Source organism: Chiloscyllium plagiosum, chromosome 32, assembly GCF_004010195.1.
Source record: "Chiloscyllium plagiosum isolate BGI_BamShark_2017 chromosome 32, ASM401019v2, whole genome shotgun sequence".
In the NCBI taxonomy this organism is placed as follows: domain Eukaryota; kingdom Metazoa; phylum Chordata; class Chondrichthyes; order Orectolobiformes; family Hemiscylliidae; genus Chiloscyllium; species Chiloscyllium plagiosum.
This window is the reverse complement of record NC_057741.1, coordinates 38,790,652-38,808,316: the sequence shown is the minus strand read 5'-3', so window position 1 is coordinate 38,808,316 and position 17,665 is coordinate 38,790,652. Positions and strand designations below refer to the sequence as shown.

Genomic DNA, 17,665 nt, shown 5'->3' with positions numbered 1-17,665 from the left:
ATCAGCCATGATCTAGTGAGTGGGGGAGCAGGCTTAAAGGGCCAAATGGCCTACTCCTGCTTCTAGCTTCTGTGTTCTAGGTTTGATCTAATCCAGATTCTAAACATTCAACATAACTGGATCTCCACTAATCTGCTACAGGTTGTGAAGAAATATCTTAGCAAGCTAAGAATGCTTAACTACTCTATAGAAGTCTTTAATAGCTGCAGGATCCTCTCAGTGCCCTGAGGAAGTGAAAGGAGCCAAATAAATGCAGGTTTTCTCCTTTGTCTAACTATACACCTAATCTAGGCTGATCGGTTCACTGGGCTGGTCCCAGATATGGAGGGACTGTCTGATGAAGAAAGGTTGAGTGGAAAGTTCCGGTAACTCTTTGGAGATTAGAAGAATGAGCGATGCCCTGATTGAAACATACAGGATTCTTAAAGGACTTGACAGGGTGGATGCAGAGAGGTTGTCTTTCCTTGTGGGAGAGTCCAGGACCAGAGGGTATCATCTCAGAGTAAGGGGTCACCCAGTTAGGATGGAGATGAGGGATTTCCTCTCTCATATGGGAGTGAATCTATGGAATTCTTTCTCACCGAGGGCTGTTGAACTGGGACACTATGTATATTTAACGTTGAGACAGGTTTTTAATCAGGAAAGGCAATCACTGGTAATGAGGAAAAGACAGGAAAGTGGAGCTGTGGATTATCAGATCAGCCACGATATCATTGAATGGCAGGATAAACTCAATGGGCTGAAAGGTCTTATGTCTTGTGGTTGTTACTGCCATTTCTGCTACATACCAAGAAATCTCTCCATGTTTGTAATTTTACAGCACAACTATAAAATAAAAGAAATGTGTATTTGGATGGGATACAATATTCATTCATTAAAACGATGCGAAGGCAGGAAGGGGTAACTTGTGGTGACATGCTTTATAGATTAGGCTTGGTTTCCTCAATATTCGAGGGGTCAGGCAGTCAAATTGAAATTTTTCAAACAATTAACAGATTGTGGACAGATAGTGAGAAACATTGTCCTGTGGTGAAGCAGGCAGAACATTCAACTCAAGCCCGGTCAATGTGGGATCAGGGAGGCACTCCCTCGCACCATGGGCAGGGGAAAGCACCCAAAACACCATTGGTTCCGGGGATCAATTGGAAATCTGAAAACTGGGATTAGTAGGTTTTTGTTGGGTGAGAATATGAAGGGTTACAGAGGCAAAACAGATAAATGGAATTGAGATCAATCATGATCTCATGAAAGATGATCTAAGGAACAGACTGGAGAGGCAGTGTGACCTCCTCTGGGTCCCGTGTTCCTGACAGTAATAATAAAAAACATATGCTGAAAATTAGAAACAGAAAGAATAAACGCTGAAGGAAACGATCCCTAGTCATGACTGAGAAGCCTCTGGTCAGTGACTGACCAAGTGTATGTTATCTGCCCTGACCCTCTTTGACCAAACGTGTGTCCCCAATGTGTTCCCAATGTGTTCTTGATTTTGAGAATTGTCTGAGCAGGTCCTGTTCCTGATCCTGAACAATGTGAAGTAACCAGCCACTCCCTAACTTCACCTAGAGTCTTATTGTAAATGGTTGGCTCTGACTGTTCTTAATCTCTAACCTCACTAATTGATTTAATTATACGAGAGTTAGCGATATGTCCACTCCCCACAATAAACATAATTATGGAATGTGTATCTTTTATCACTGAACTTCCTTTGTTACATAGCATGATCTCAATCCTGTCTCAAAGTGCAAGTAATTAATCCTTGAGCCCATTAATACCCTTTTCTCAGACACCCAGGAGCCATTTTACATGGACTGAGAACACACTGGGATGGAGTTGCACCGTTGTTGGTGCACAGACTGTTGGGATTTTGTTTTATGGACATAAGCCTGTATTCCTGATGACGGGCTTTTGCCCGAAACATCGATTTTCCTGCTCCTCGGATGCTGCCTGAACTGCTGTGCTTTTCCAGCACCACTCTATTCCAGAATTTATGGCCATAATTGGTAAGGCCAACATTTATTGCCAAAGCACAAATGGCCTTGAGAATGTGATGTTTGGCATTAAGTCCTTCACTACTACAACAGTTCAATAAAGCAGCTCACCACCACCTTCTCAACAGCAACTAGGAATGGACAATAAATGCTAACCCTGCCAGTGATGCCTGCATTTTGTTAAAGCATTAAAAACAATTTCTTTATGGTGAAGGTGTCACCAAGTATCATCAATGCAATGCAACTAACATCAGCGATTGGCCATCTCCACCAAGAGAGACTCTAACAACCTCCCCTCAATATTTTATGGCATTATGATTGCTGACCAACCCATTATCAATATCTTTTAGCTGGTGGTGTTCCCATCTGCTCACTATCCTTGACTTCCTGGGAGGTAGAGGTCACGGGTTTGGTAAGAATTGGCTATATGATCAACTGTGACAATGTGTAAGGTCAATGCTTACTTCAGAAGGGGTATTAGTAATTGGAACAAAGTGGGTATCTGATGAGGTTGGGAATGGGCTTGGTTATGAAAGAAAGATAACCTGGAATTGCAACTCCTTCCTTTAATACAATATGTTCAGACAGCTATTATCTATACCTTTAAAAGGTGTTCTTCATTCTCGAACCCACCCTGGGTGCAGTGACCCAAAGATGTTGCTTTGTAACATTATTTGCAAAGTGTATTTTTGGAGGAGCCTTTGTTTTATATTTGGCAGTGGATGTTCACTGGGGGTTAGCGCTGAGGTCACGTATTGCTATGAATACCCTGAGTGATGATGTCCCATCCATTGGACATTGTTTCTGCTTTTTGTGTTTCCGTTTCCCTTTCTCAAGACTGCAGTAACTGGGTGGCTAAACTTCCAATGTGATGTACACATATTGCAGCTCACTGCACAACATAATCACGTTGTCACAGCCACTTGGACTCCCTGAGTGCGACGGAACACCCCCCCCCCACCATCGTTTAACATCGAATTGTAGGATTAAACATAGGAGGCCATTCATCCCATCTTGTTTGTGAAAGAAACAATGCAGTTGGCCCCACGTTGTAGCTCCTTCTCCATAGCTCTATAAAGTTTCAGCTTTTCAACTATTTATCCAGTTCCCTTTGGAAGGTTCCATTCACTGTCATGCTGAGCAAATCCAACAGATAATTTTCACACAGCAATATGATGTCGTTTGAGAGATAAATACAGAACGAAAGACTGAAGAGAAGGTCCTCAAGGTGGGTGGGGCAGTGGGAGATCTTTTCTCTCCATCTGTGAGGGCGGGCAGGGCGTTAGGCTGAGAAATGTAACTTTGCAATGTTCCATTTTACCCTCTCAGCTTCCCTCCATTGTCATGATGTGGAGGTGCTGGTGTTGGACTGCGGTGGACAAGGTCAGCAACTGATGAGGCTTCACCTGAGAAAGGAGCAACAGAGCTCCGAAAGCTTGTGATTTCAAATAAACCTCTCGGACTATATCCTGGTGTCGTGTGACCTCTGACCTTGGCCCTCCATTGTGGCTGTGCGTCAGACACTGGGCATTGGGAGTCAGTCAGATAGCCCTCCCAATATTAATTTTAATGACCATAAAATGACATAAACCTCCTTACACCCTTTAAAGGAGCAGTAACTTAGCAATCATGTTGTTTGTCTTGTAATCTAGAGGGCTCCAACCTGGACACGTGGTCAAACCCCACACAGCAGTTGGTAGGATTTAAAATTAATTAGTTAATAAATCTCAAATCAAAAGCTAGCATCAGTAATGATAACTATGAAATTACTTGGTAAAATCACATCAGTTCACCAACATGCTTTAGGGATGAATCTCTCCCATTCTTACTTGGTCTGGTCTATGTGACTCCAGTTCTCCAACAATGTCATCAACTCCTTAACTCTGTGGCTGGGTGAGCCAATCCAAATGGTCAAACTGATACTGAAAGGGTGGACCTCAAAGATCTGACTACACTGAGGGAGAATACCTTTGCCTAGAGAGCTTTTTTATTATTCATTCATAGGATGAGGGCATCGCTGGCCAGGCCAGCATTTATTGCCCATCCCTAATTACCCAGAGGGCACATTGCTCTGATCATAGAATCCCTACAATGTGGAAGCAGGCTGTTGAGCCCAACAAGTTCACACTGACCCTCCAAAGACCGAGAGCCATTCCCCTATATTTCCCCCTGACTCATGCACCCAACCTACACATCCCTGGACACTACAGGCAATTTAGCATGGCCCATTCACCTGACCTGCACATCTTTGGACAGTGGGAGGAAACCAGAGCACCTGGAGGAAACCCACGCAGACACGGGGAGAATGTGCAAACTCCACACAGACAGTCACCCGAGGCTGGAATCAAACCCAGGTCCCTGGTGCTGTGAGGCAGTAGTGCACTTTGAGTCTGGAGTCATACATTATCCAGACTAGATAAGTTTCCATCACTAAAGGACATTAGTGAACCAGATGGGTTTTTCCAACAAGTGACAATGGTTTCGTGGTCATCATTAGGATCTGAATTCAGGATGTTTATTGAATACAAACCTCCCCCCCATCTGCCAAGGTGGGATTTGAACCCAAATCCCCAGAGTGGGGAGCTTGGGAATTTTCTGCCTCAGAAAACAGTTGAGACCAAAACATTGAATGTTTTGAAGAAAGGTGTTAAATATAATGCTGAGGGCTAAAAGGACAAAAGACATTGGAAGAAAACAGGAACAAGGGAGTGAGTTGGATGGTCAGCCATGATCATATTGAATGGTAGAGCAGGCTGGAAGGGCTGAATGGCCTACTCCTGCCCTAGTTTCTACATTTCTATATTTACACTAATCCCATTTTCCATTTTGCATGATCCTAAATTCCAGCACTTTATGAATCATACTCTCGCTGATTTGATGATGGTTAATGCAAGGCTGTTATATTTCAGGATAAATCTATTGTTATTGGAATGCTTGAGGTGTGTACAGAGTTTAGCCAGCAGGTAGGGAGAGGTGACATTCTTTGCTGAACTGTTCACACTGTTTTCACAGGTGCTAATTCAAGCCTTCATTGGAATGACACTGACTCAGCAAATTCAACCATCATCTACCTGGCCAATAGCAGCACTCCGGTGGTAAGTGCCCATCTCTCAGGCTGCTGGTGATAGATTGAGAACCGGACTGTGGAGCTGAGTTCTCACGGGCATTTTGCATGCTCGGGTCTGTCCTGGTCGTGTTGGAGGAAGTTTTATTTATTGGACAACCACATGGTTGTAAATGGCAACAGAATGTGTTATTCTGTTCCTCTTTACATCTCTCTGCCCTCTAGAGAGTTATCTGTTAGTACCATCCTTCTACTCCTTACCCAACGTGCTGGAGTGGCATGGGGTGACTCAGTGGTTAGCACTGCTGCCTCACAGCAGCAGGGACCCAGGTTTGGTTCCAGCCTCAGGTGACTGTCTGTGTGGAGTTTGCACATTCTCCCCGTGTCTGCGTGGGTTTTCTCCAGGTGCTCCAGTTTCCTCCCATAATCCAAAGATGTGCAGACTAGGTGAATTTGTCATGGGAAATAGTCCATCCTGTCCAGGGATGTGTAGGTTAAGTGGATTAGCCATGGAAAATACAGGGATAGGGTACAGGGTGGGTCTGGGTGGGATGCCCTTCAGAGGGTTGGTGTGGACTCAATGGGCTGAATGGCCTGTTTCTGCACTGGAGAGACTCTATAAAAAAGTACACTCCTGTAATCGTTTTCTCTTTGGTATTTATTCATTTCTCTTTTTGAAAGCTGCTGCTGAATCTGTTTCCACTACCCTTTTTGGCAAATCACAGCCAGTCATTGTGTTAAAGATATTCACCCCACCTCGCACAATCCTCTTAAATCTTACATTTTTAAGATTTTACCTGATCTTAAGTCTTTGTAATTTTGAGCAACTATCTGAAATCATTTCATAATTTAACATCAAAGGCAGTACTTGAATGCAAGTTGTTGTTGGTGAATTCAGGGCAAGCCTCCTCATTAGATAGATGCTGAAGGAGCAGTGTTAGTTTGGCGTGGATACAAACTGGCTCCAATTATACTGGATTTGCTCTGAGTGACACGCAACTTACCAATGGCTGTTAAATGTTTTACTGTGAGATCCTCAACAGACTGCCCCTTCACTCCTCATTCCCACGACTGAGTTTTGGTTGTAATTCATTTTAAGGATTCCATCTTCTGAATGTTAATTTAAATTGCAGTATTTCATAGAAACAGAGAAAACAGGAGCAGGAGTAGGCCATTCGGCCCCTTGAACCTGTTCCCACTGTCTCCCTATACCATGTGATCTCTTTAGCCCTAAGAACTATATCTAACTTCTTCTTGAAAACACTCAATATTTTCACCTCAACTGCTTTCTGTGATAGAGAAATCTATAGTCTGTGTCTTAAATCTAAGACGTTTCTCCTCAACTCAGCTCTAAATGGCCTCTCCTATCCTCCAAGACAATGAAACTGCAGATGCTGGAATCCTAAGTAGACAGGCAGGAGGCTGGAGGAACACAGCAAACCAGGCAGCGTCAGGAGGGAGAGAAGAGTCCTGAAGAAGGGTTACACTCGAAACGTTGACTCCTCCACCTCCTGATGCTGCCTGACTTGCTGTGTTCCTCCAGCCTCCTCACCTTATCCTTAGAGAGTGATCTCTGGTTTTGCATTCCCTGGTCATTGGGAACATCCTTCCTGTGTTGACACCATTTCGCCCTGTTAGAATTTTATAGCTTCCTATGAGATTCTTCCCTCATTCTTCTAAACTCCTGTGAATGTAATTCGAATTGATTCAAACTCTTCCCGTACATCAGTCCTGCAAAGCCAGCAGTCAGTCTGGGAAACCTTCGCTGCACTCCCTCCATTGCCAGAACATCCTTCCTCAGATAAGGAGACCAAAACTGCACACAATAATATGCCGGGTGTGGTCTCACCAAGGCTCCTGTACAACTGCAGCAGCACATCCTTGCTCCTGTACTGAAACTTGCTGGCTTTGAAGGCCAAGATAACATTTGCCTTCTTTATTACTTGCTGCGCCTGCAACACTTACCTTCAGCAACTTGCATACAAGGACACAGAGGCCTTATTCCACCTCCCCCTTTCCCGATCTATCGCCATTCTGATAAGAAGCCTGTTTTTGCTCCTAAAGTGGATAACCTCACATTTACCCGCATTATATAACCTGCCATACGTTTTCCCACTCCCTCATATTGTCCAAATCAGACTGAAATACTGCTGCATCTTCATCCCAGCTCACCCATTCCACCTAAAGGTTGACAACGGTTACTGTGAGATGAGTCTTTAATTCCAGATTTTTATTGAATTCACATTTGAATTGAAATCTGCCATAGTGGGTCTTGAACCTGCATCCCCAGAACTCGGCTGGAGTTCTGAATTACTAAGCTGCATTCTACTCTGAATTACTACTCACTGCAGATGCTGGAGATTAAAGTCGAGAGTGTGGTGCTAAAAAGCACAGCAGGTCAGGCAGCATCCGAGGAGCAGGTGAATCGACATTTCGGGTGAAAGTTCTTCCTCATTCCTGATGAAGGGCTTTTGCCCGAAATGTCGATTCTCCTGCTCCTCGGATGCTGCCTGACCTGCTGTGCTTTTCTAGCACCACACTTCTGAATTACTAATCCAGTGGCATTGCCATTACACCTTCCCCTTAACTAGACTATTAGATATTGAATCTTTGATTAGATTCACTTTCTGTGTTTCGATATAGTCCTAAGCGAACAATGTCTGTCCTGACACTGCTGTTTCTTTCCTGTACATCCCTTTTCTGTCAGAGTTTAGATTAGCGTGGTGCTGGAAAAGCACATTCCTGATGAAGGGCCTTTGCCCGAAATGTTGATTTTCCTGCTCCTTGGATGCTGCCTGACCTGCTGTACTTTTCCAGCACCACACACTGATCTGGACTCTGGTTTCCAGCATCTGCAGTCCTCACTTTTGCCTAGTATCCCTTTTCTGTCAGACTACTGCAATTGTCTGAAGTTCTAATGGTTTGTCTCTCACGTTACATGCTTTGAGCCAGTTTGGGTGTCAGAATTGAAATTGACCGTGACCCACTCACCTCATCCAGCATGTACAAGGAGAGGGACTGAGAGAGAAAGTGGGGTGGGTTTTGTGTTTTCCAGAGAAGTCTCTCTACCGGCTAATTCCAGAGCAGAGTGGACGTAAGAAAAAGCTGGAAAAACTCAGTGGGTATGGCAGCACCTGCCAGAGAGAAACAGCAGCAATGTTTCCAGTGACTGTTCTTCAGGGTGTCTCTGGGGAAATGGTTTGTCTTCTAAATGTGAAGTTTGAAAAATCACACAACACCAGGTTACAGTCCAACAGGTTTATTTGGAAGCACTAGCTTTCGGAGCGCTGCTCCTTCATCAGGTAGCTAGTGGGATTTACATATCAATGAATTGAAACCTGCAACCCATTTTAAAAGATGGAAGACTTAACAGTAATCCAATTCAACATATCGCATCAGTTGTATGACGCTTTGATCTTCTAATATAAATTCTGTGTCCTATGATCCTGTTCCACAGCTACCTGATGAAGGAGCAGTGCTCTGAAAGTTAGTGCTTCCAAATAAACCTGTTGGGCTATAACCTGGTGTTGCGTGATTTTTAACTTTGTCCACCTCAGTCCAATACTAGCACCTCCACATCATGGCTTCTGAAGATGGAGAGTCATATTGGACTTGAAATGTTAACTCTGTTTCTGTCTCCACAGATGTTGCTGAGTTGCTCCAGTGTTTCCTGTGTTTATTTCTCATCTCTAGCATTCACAGTGATCTGCTTTTAGCATAGAATCCCTACAGCGTGGAAGCAGTCCATTCAGCCCCTACCCCTCCTCCAAAGAGTATCCCACTTAGACCCGTAACCCTGCATTTCCCATAACCAATCCACCTGACCTGCACATCTTTGGGCTGTGGGAGGAAACCAGAGCACCCGGAGGAAACCCACAGAGAGAGAATTTGCAGACTCCACACAGACAGTCACCCAAGGCTGGGATCAACCCAGGTCCCTGGCACTGCGAGGCAGCAGTGCTAACCACTGAGCCACCGTGCCGTCCAGGAGAGAGGTTTTAAAATAGATCCTTTTACTCTCTTTGTAAATAGCCATGGTGTCACACAATGGAGGAGAATTTGGGGTGAATGTAAAAGTTAGCATTTTATCTGGAATGTATTGGTGAACATAGGAACAGGAGAAGGCCAGTCAGCCCCTCAGGGATGTATCACAGTTCAGTTAGTCATGGCTGGTCTAAATATTAATTCTGTTGGCACAATCCATAACATTTAATCGTCTCACTGAACAGAAAATCTCAGCTCTGAAATGTTCATTTGAGCAGCAGTCCTCCCCACCCTGATCCTCAGCAGCTTGTTTGTGGGACGAGAGATTTGCAGATGTCCATTTCCCTTTATATTAAGACGTGGTACAACCAGGGCTCAGATGTTAAAGCTCTGACCCTTTGTTCCAAATCCCCCCTCCCACCAGAGGAAATAGTTTCTCTCTTCCAACCCTATCAACCTTTGAACCATCTGAAATATTTCAATTAATTCACCCCAGTGTTCTGTAATTGAGAGAATACAGCCCTATGGTATGAAATCTGCATTTACCTCGGTTTAGCATCAGACAGCGGGGAGCAAATATTTTCCAACAGCGAAACTATTTTCTTCAGAACAGAAGATCAGAGGTTTTCTTTTGTACTTGTCTGAAGCAGCAGGAACATCATGTGACACTGCAGACTTTGTTCTGTGAAGCTAAAGGCCAAAGGTTTAATTACCAACTTGTGTCCACTTCTGAGCTTCAGATCATCTACAGTGGAGGGGGGGTCAGGGAGGGAGAGATTGAGGAGGGAAGAAAGAAAGACACATGAGAGGGAGTGGGGGGAGAAGGAGAGTGAGAGACAGAGAGAGAGGCACAGAGAGAGAAATAGAGAGGGAGAGAGAGATAGTGAGAGAGAAAAACATGAGAGGGGGAGAGTTGGAGAGAGAGGGAGGACAAGAGACAGAGATAGAGATGGGGGTGGGAGAGAGAGAGAGACAGAGAGAGAAATAGAGAGGGAGAGAGAGATGGAGAGAGCAGGAGATGAAAAGGCAGAGTCTTCACGTTCTGCACTTGGAGAGATGGAAACAGGAACCTCTCAAAGTAATTTTAACTAGTTTTGTGGCCTGCCCATCTGAAAAGAGCCACTGATTGAAAACTAGAGGGATAGGCTTACATACAAAACATACATACAATACCAATTAGGAGCAGAATAGCCAGATGGCCCCTTTGTGTGCCCTGCTTTTCATTAAGATCATGACTGATCTGATAACTCCTTATGATCGCGTAACCCCTGATCACCTTTAACCTCCTCGCTTATCAGGAATCGACCAATCTCTGCCTTGAAAATAATCCCAAAGTTCTGCTTCCACTGACTTTAAGGAAGAGAGTTCCAAAGACTCATGGCCCTTTGTGTGTGGAAAATTCTCCTCTCTTCTGTTTTAAATGGGTGACCTATGATTTTTCAACAGTGACCCATAGTCTAGATTCTTCCACATGGGGAAACATCCTCTCCATGCTGACCCTGCCAATACTTGTCAAGATCTTACATGGTTTAAACCAGTCACCTCATAATCTTCCAAACTGCAGCAGGTACATGCTGCTCGTTCCAGGTATTAGTCTGGTAAACCTTCTCAGAGCTGCTTCCAATACATTTACACCCTTTCTTAAATAAAGTGACCAATACTGTGCGTAGCAATTTTGCAGCTGAACAGGACATTGGTTAGGCCACTTTTGGAGTATTGCATGCAATTCTGGTCTCCCTGCTATAGGAAGAACTTTGTGAAAGTTAAAATGGTTCAGAAAAGATTTATAAGGATGTTGCTAGGGTTGGAGGGTTTGAGCTATAGAGAGAGGCTGAACAGGCTTGGGCTGTTTTCCCTGGAGCGTCAGAGGCTGAGGGGTGACCTTATAGAGGTTTATAAAATCATGAGGGGCATGGGTAAGATAAATAGGCAAGGTCATTTTCACAGAGTAGGGGAGTCCAAGACTAGAGGGCATAGGTTTAGGGTGACAGGAGAAAGATTTAAAAGGGACCTAAGGGGCAACTGTTTCACACAGAGGGTAGTGCGTGTAATGAATGAGCTGCTAGAGGAAATAGTGGAGGCTGGTACAATTACAATATTTAAAAGGCATCTGGATGGGGACATGAATAGGAAGGGTTTAGACGGATATGGGCAAAGTGCTGGCAAATGGGACTGGATTAATTTAGGATATCCGGTCGGCATGGATGAGTCGGACCAAAGGATCTGTCTCCGTGCTGTACATGTGTATGACTGTATGTGCTCCCACATTGCCTTTTAGAACTGAGGCATAACCTTGCTGCTTTTGTTTGCAATTCTTCTTGCAATGACTGATAGCCTTCTTCAATGTGCCTAATACTCTGCACACTAACCCTCTGGAATTCAGAGACAGTGATCCTCAGATCTCTCTGCCACTCAGAGTTCACAATCTCTCAGAGACTGATGCTAATTGAGTGTCCCTAATAATTCACAGCAAAAGGTGCAACAGTCATTCTTAAATTATGGGCAGTCACAAACTCAAACCTGAGTTTATCACCTGATCTGTGCAACCTAACCTTGTAATTTAACCCTTTCCATTGCAGTGCTGGTTCCTGTCAGTGTCCCTCGCCTGGAGTCATGTCCATACACAGCCTCAGCTGGCACAGCTGATTTGGCAGAGTGTGTGTCTGTGGTGTTATTATTAAAGTTACCCCACTGTACTGTACTGCTGAAGCATCCACACAAGAGGCAGCCCTGAAACCTACAGGAAATCCAACACGCTCAGAGAGACCCCAAAGTCACAAGCCGTGCACTGACGGATGGGGGGGAAGGTATTGTATGTCTGTCTGTCTAATGGCCAGACTGGAGCAGTTAGGAGGGATTGGAGTGGGTGCTGCCCACAGCAAAGAGAGTGGCCAGTCAGCTGTGTCCCTTCTCATTGTCACAACTACCACATGCAGGTAACCACCATTGCTAGCTATCTTGGTGGTAGCAGTACACACCATTTAGCTGCAGGGTGTCTCAGTATTACACCCCCTTCCCAATGAGACCCACACAGCTACGCGAGTCCTGGGTTCACCTTGAGATACAGCCTCTATCAGGGAATTAGTCTGTTTTGTGAATGGCCAGTGGATCCCATTCATAAACAGTTTTTTTTGCAACGGGAGTTGTTAGTTTTTGACTGGGTTTTTGCTACACACCCCAAATGAGATTGTAATCTCCCTACTCATGTTACTGTCATACAAAAAAACATTAAATCGTACAATAGAGCCTTGTTCGCAGATGCCTTCCAATCGTTATCAATTACACCAGGTACACGGGGAGTGCACAGAACAAAGACTTTAATATAATCACATTGGAGATCTTTATATTGATGAGACTAATAATGATGATGGTTGGAGCATACTTTTAGAGAACAAGTAACATTGCTGTCTATTGAATCATATAATGAAGAACTCAACAAAGCAATATCGAGGAAGATAGATAGAGTACTAAAACCCATTGCATAAACATTAATAACTTACTCCATCGGACACTCACATCTCCCTCGTGGTTTCTTGAAAAGGATTAAACTGTCTCAATTACTGATGAAACAACTCATGACCTTTGCTGCATTGACAGAGGTTTACAGCATAGTTGACTTTGTGATGTGGTGGAATTGGGCAGTAATTTGGCCAGTAATTACAGGAGCATTAAACGAAGATGCATTTGCTTGCGTCCTTCTGTCCAGAGGAACTTGTATTTGATGATGGGGGAGGGAGAAGAGGAAATGACGATCCCTCAACTTCCCCAACCAAATATTCCAGCGACAGGTGGAATTTCTCACTGGAATTTGCCCCTGGAGTGGAATGGGATAGGGGTGTGTGTGTGGCTGTGGCTGATCGAGTCCCCTGACTTGTGAGTGTGCACACCATGAAATCACAAGGAAGGCTCCATGAGAGCCTTATCCCATAATGCATTAGGGTCTTCATTATTCCCAATGAATGAGGCTTTGCTGTTTCTGGGACACCTCAAGGGGATGTGTCGGCTGTAGTGAATTGGCACACTGAGCTTTTAGAGAGGGCTCTGACTCTCAGCTGACTTCCCGATGTTGAGCTGACCTGGAGATGGTGTGTTGGGTTAGCCCAATATCCCAGTGAGCCTGTGTTTAATTCCAGTGCAGTTTAATGAGATATCGATTCAGACTGTAACATTAGAAGAGCTCTTGTATTTCCGTAGCACCTTTCTCATCCTCGTCATGTCGCAAAGCAACTCAGGGCTGATATAGTTTCTGATGCGTTGTCACTGTTGTAATACGAGTAATGCAGGGGCCAGTTTGTGCACAGTGAGATCCCACAAAGATACAGCATTGATAAGCAGACAATTTTGGCTGTTTGTTGAAGATAACAAAATTGTCCTGGCACTCCCTGGAGAACATTTTCTGTTCCTCTTCAAAATATTGTTTACTGTACCCCTTAGGACCACCTAAGGGATCAGATGGGGTTTTGGTTGAACATCTTGTCTGAAAGACCATATCTCTCTGCTGTGCAGCACTCTCTCAGTACTAGCACTGGAGTGTCAAGTCTTTCTAGACTGTACATTCATACCTCTATAGTGGGACTTGAACCTTGTAACTCAGACAAGAGTTACACAATGACCTGTATCTAACACACTCTCACACTGGTCAACTAAGAGTTTCTATTGATTTATTGAACCTCTTTAAGACACTTGGTCGACCCCAACTGGAGTGTTATGTAGGGTTGTGGGTGCCCCATTATTGGAAGGATGTGAACACATTGGACAGAGTACAGAAGCAATTCAGTGGTGCGGATAGATTAAAGGTGTTGGGACTGTTCTCACTGGAGAGGAGAAAGCTGAGGGGCAATTTTATAGAGGTTTTCAATGTCTTGAGCTGGATAGAGCAGGTCTGGAGAAGCTGAGCAAAAACAAGAAGGGCATGGATTTAAGGTGAGGTGCCAAACAATGATGTGAGAATCAACCTTTTCACTCAGCAAGTAGTTAGAAGTAGTTAGTAGGAGATTGAGTGATTATTTGGATAAAAATAGTGTGCAGGGACATGGGAAAGGGCAGGGGATAGGCACAGATCAGGAACAAGATTGATAGACTGAATGGCCTTTTTCTGCGATGTAACAGTTATGCAATTCTTTATCCAAACGTATCATCGAAAAAGATCTAGAAGCTGGAAATTTGATCAGAAATAGTCAGCACGAATTTCAAAAAGGAAGGTCATTCTTGACTAATCTATTGAATGGTTTAAAGAAATACCAGAAAGGTTAGAGAAGGATAATGCAAACAGATGTTATATATTTGGATTTCCACAAAGTCTTTATCAGGGTAACACATGGGGGAACTCATGCACAGTGTGAGAGAATTAGATTAGATTACCTACAGTGTGGAAACAGGCCCTTCGGCCCAACAAGTCTACACCGACCCGCCGAAGCGCAACCCACCCAGACCCCTACACTTATCCCTTCACCTAACACTACGGGCAATTTAGCATGGCCAGTGCACCTGACCTGCACATCTTTGGACTGTGGGAGGAAACCGGGGCACCCGGAGGAAACCCACGCAGACACGGGGAGAATGTGCAAACTCCACACAGTCAGTCGCCTGAGGCGGGAATTGAACCCGGGTCTCTGGCGCTGTGAATGTAGAGTCAGTGATAGGGGTCTCCAATAAAATAAAGAGAAAGCATAGATTATGGGATAAATGAAGTTACTCAGATTGTCAAAGGGTGGACACTGGTAATCCAGGGGTTGGAGCTGACACTATTGATGTTCACCATAAACAGCGGCAACTTAACTCGAGAATTTTCAGGACAATGTCAAAACTTGCAGGTGACATAAATTTGGACGTAGAGTTAACACAGAGAAAATATGTAACAAAATGCAACAAAATGTTAATGAACTTGCAGAATGAGCTGGCAACTTGAAAACAAATCTCAACACAGAAAAGTATGTGAGAAATAGGAGCCAGAACTGTGGATGCTGTATAAATCAAAAACAAAAACAGAAGTCACTGGCAAAGCTCAACAGATCTGGTAGCAGCTGGGCAGAGAGTTAACTTTTCAAGGGTTCTGAGGAAGGGTCACCGAGCCAGAGACGTTAACTCTGATTTCCTTTCACAGGTGCTGTTTCCAGCGACTTCAGTTTTTGTTTCCGAGGAGCCGATCCTGCTTGGATCAGGGGTGTCTGAGGGGGGTAAACTTACAGTGAAGAGGATAGACTAAAGATTTTGATGCTATTCTCCAGGAGAGGAGAGTTGGTTGAGGTCTCTACAATCATTAATGGGCTGGACAGAGTAGATAGGGACAAGAGAAACATGAGGGGCACAGATTTAAAGTGAAGTACCAGTGGAACTAGGGTGATGTGAGATAAAACGTTTTCCTGCAGTAATTACCTCGGGTCTGGCGTGCAATGCCTGGAAATGTGGCGGAGGCAGGTTCTATTGAAGAGAGGCTTTGGATGGTTATTTGGATAGAAATGGTGTGTGGGGATATGGGGAAAAGGCAGGAGACTGGCTCTAGATAATGGAACAGGTGCAAGCATGATGGACTGAATGGCCACGTTCTGCATGATAACAATTCTGTGACTCTGTGATTGGTGCAGAGTAATAGTTAGACCAAACATGGAGCACTCCGCCTTACAAAAAGCTCACAGAGTGACTGATGAAAAAAACCAATGTCACACTTCTCAGTTATGACACTGAGCTCTGGAACAGTGAGTGTGTTTCTCTTCTCTCCCCAGAACATGAGCATCGACTGGTCTTCACTGACAAAGACAGATTGCGAAGGCTACGGCGGCAGAGTGGTTGGTACGAGTTGTGGCTTTTTCCCCGATGTCACCTTGATGTCATTCATCCTCTTCCTCGGCACCTATACCTGCTCCATGGCACTGAAGAATTTCAAAACCAGCCCTTACTTCCCAACCACGGTAAGTCAGAGCGATCCACTCTCACTGTCTTTCTCTCGGTAAACTGCTTCACCCTAGGCTGCAATTTGATCAGAGAGTGGTCGTCATTTGGATGTTAGCTGGTGATGTTCAGCTTAAGGCCTGACTGGTGACGGCCCCTCTCAGTTACGGACTCTCTGCCCAACTCCCAGCTCCAACAGTTTCTCTCAATCTGCAGGAACTCTGGTAATTCCCCCAGTTTCGGGAGCCCCTCTTCCTGCCCTCACCTGAGCAAGGAACCAGCTGTGATGCCAGATTAGGAACTGTCCCAGTCAAAACCTCCGCCAGTGACTAAACCACACCGCTAGGGGTAGGGCTGGGACCCGCAAATAGTCCTGCCTCATGCCCCCCATCACCAAAGAGCAGCAGATGCTGGAAATCTAGAAACAAAGACAGAAAATGCTGGAGAAACTCCACAGATCTGGTAGCACCTGGCAGCGAGTTAACTTTTTGGGTCCAGTAACCCTTCCTCAGAACTTGAAGTAAAACATTCAGCCCAGGGTGTGAACACCCCTCATCAGGCCAGCTGCTGGATTCTCTGAGACTGAAGCAAAGCACAGCCAGTGTCCCGGTGATTCGGTGAATTTTGGGCATTAATTCGGACAGGTCAGTCCCTGCTGACAGCTGGGCTCGGTGAGTTACAATGCTCCTGGACATTATTCCCGCAGAGTCAGTACACATCAAAGAGAGTGCTTTGAAATTTGAGCACGTGGCTTTTAAACTGGCTGGACAGTGACATTTGTGACAGTCCAAGCCGTTGCCAGGGAAGCCTCAGAGCAGCTTTGTGAAGCAGCCCTTTCTGAGTTTGCCAGAGCTGTCTGACCGCCAGCAAACAGCCCTGGGTCACTCCATCATTGTTCACAACTTGGCAGCTGCTTTTAGCTAAATCGCTGAGCCAATTGGTAGAGGAAGGGCACATGTGTGGGGGTTAGAATGCAGTCCTGAGGTCAGGAACCCATGGCCAGCCCCTCCCTCCACCCTCCCAGCCTTAACTTTAATGCACTTTGAGAAATGGGGGGATCACAGTCATGTTCCGGGGGGGGGGAAGCTCCAAGGTACCTTACACTAAAACCCCCACCCCAGCAACCCACCGCGAGTGGACAAACTGCATTTTCGTTGCACCTTTAAATTAGTCTTTTTTTCAAACAAAGTATGCCATAGGATGTGACCATTGCTGGCAAAGTCAGAATTTGATGGCACAATGTCACACTAAGATCTGAGATGAGCTCCTGACCATATCCACGCTGTCACAAGGACACCGATTTCCAACTCTGTAACATCCCAGACTCTGACCTGAGTTCAGTGTAACCAATCCACATAGAGCTGTGGGAATATCCTCCTCACTTGGATTCCAATTAGATAGTTTCATTTGAGCAAATCTGATCCAATCCTGGATCCATTTTATTTGTATTGACTTTATCAAACATCATATTCTTTTTGAAAAGCTTAATTTGACTCCTCCCCTACGCCACTCCAAACATTCTGCTTCCTGGTGAGATTTTCCAGCAGTTCTGTCCTGGAGCTCACTGCCTTGTTTTTGCAGGGTGTGAACCTCGCAGTATAAACTTTCCCTTTCATTAGCAACAAAAAAAAATACAATTGAACAAGCCTCCCTCCCATGCTCTGTCCAACGGTTACCGGAGACAAGACTGACTAGGATATGTAGATCATGTGAAACCGGAGACTTGGATTGGGAACGC

At 44.8% G+C, this 17,665-nt stretch overlaps 1 protein-coding gene across 4 annotated transcripts in view; it reads left to right on the top strand.

The window, feature by feature from the left end:
• Nucleotides 1-17,665, top strand: part of LOC122539523 (electrogenic sodium bicarbonate cotransporter 1-like) — a 178,796-nt gene that overhangs the window by 123,091 nt on the left and 38,040 nt on the right. For all 4 annotated transcript variants that reach the window (XM_043674469.1, XM_043674471.1, XM_043674472.1 and 1 more), the window contains exons 14-15: nt 5,004-5,086; nt 15,762-15,947. In XM_043674469.1, the coding sequence (XP_043530404.1) occupies nt 5,004-5,086; nt 15,762-15,947 (269 nt within the window). The remainder of the gene's footprint in view (nt 1-5,003; nt 5,087-15,761; nt 15,948-17,665) is intronic.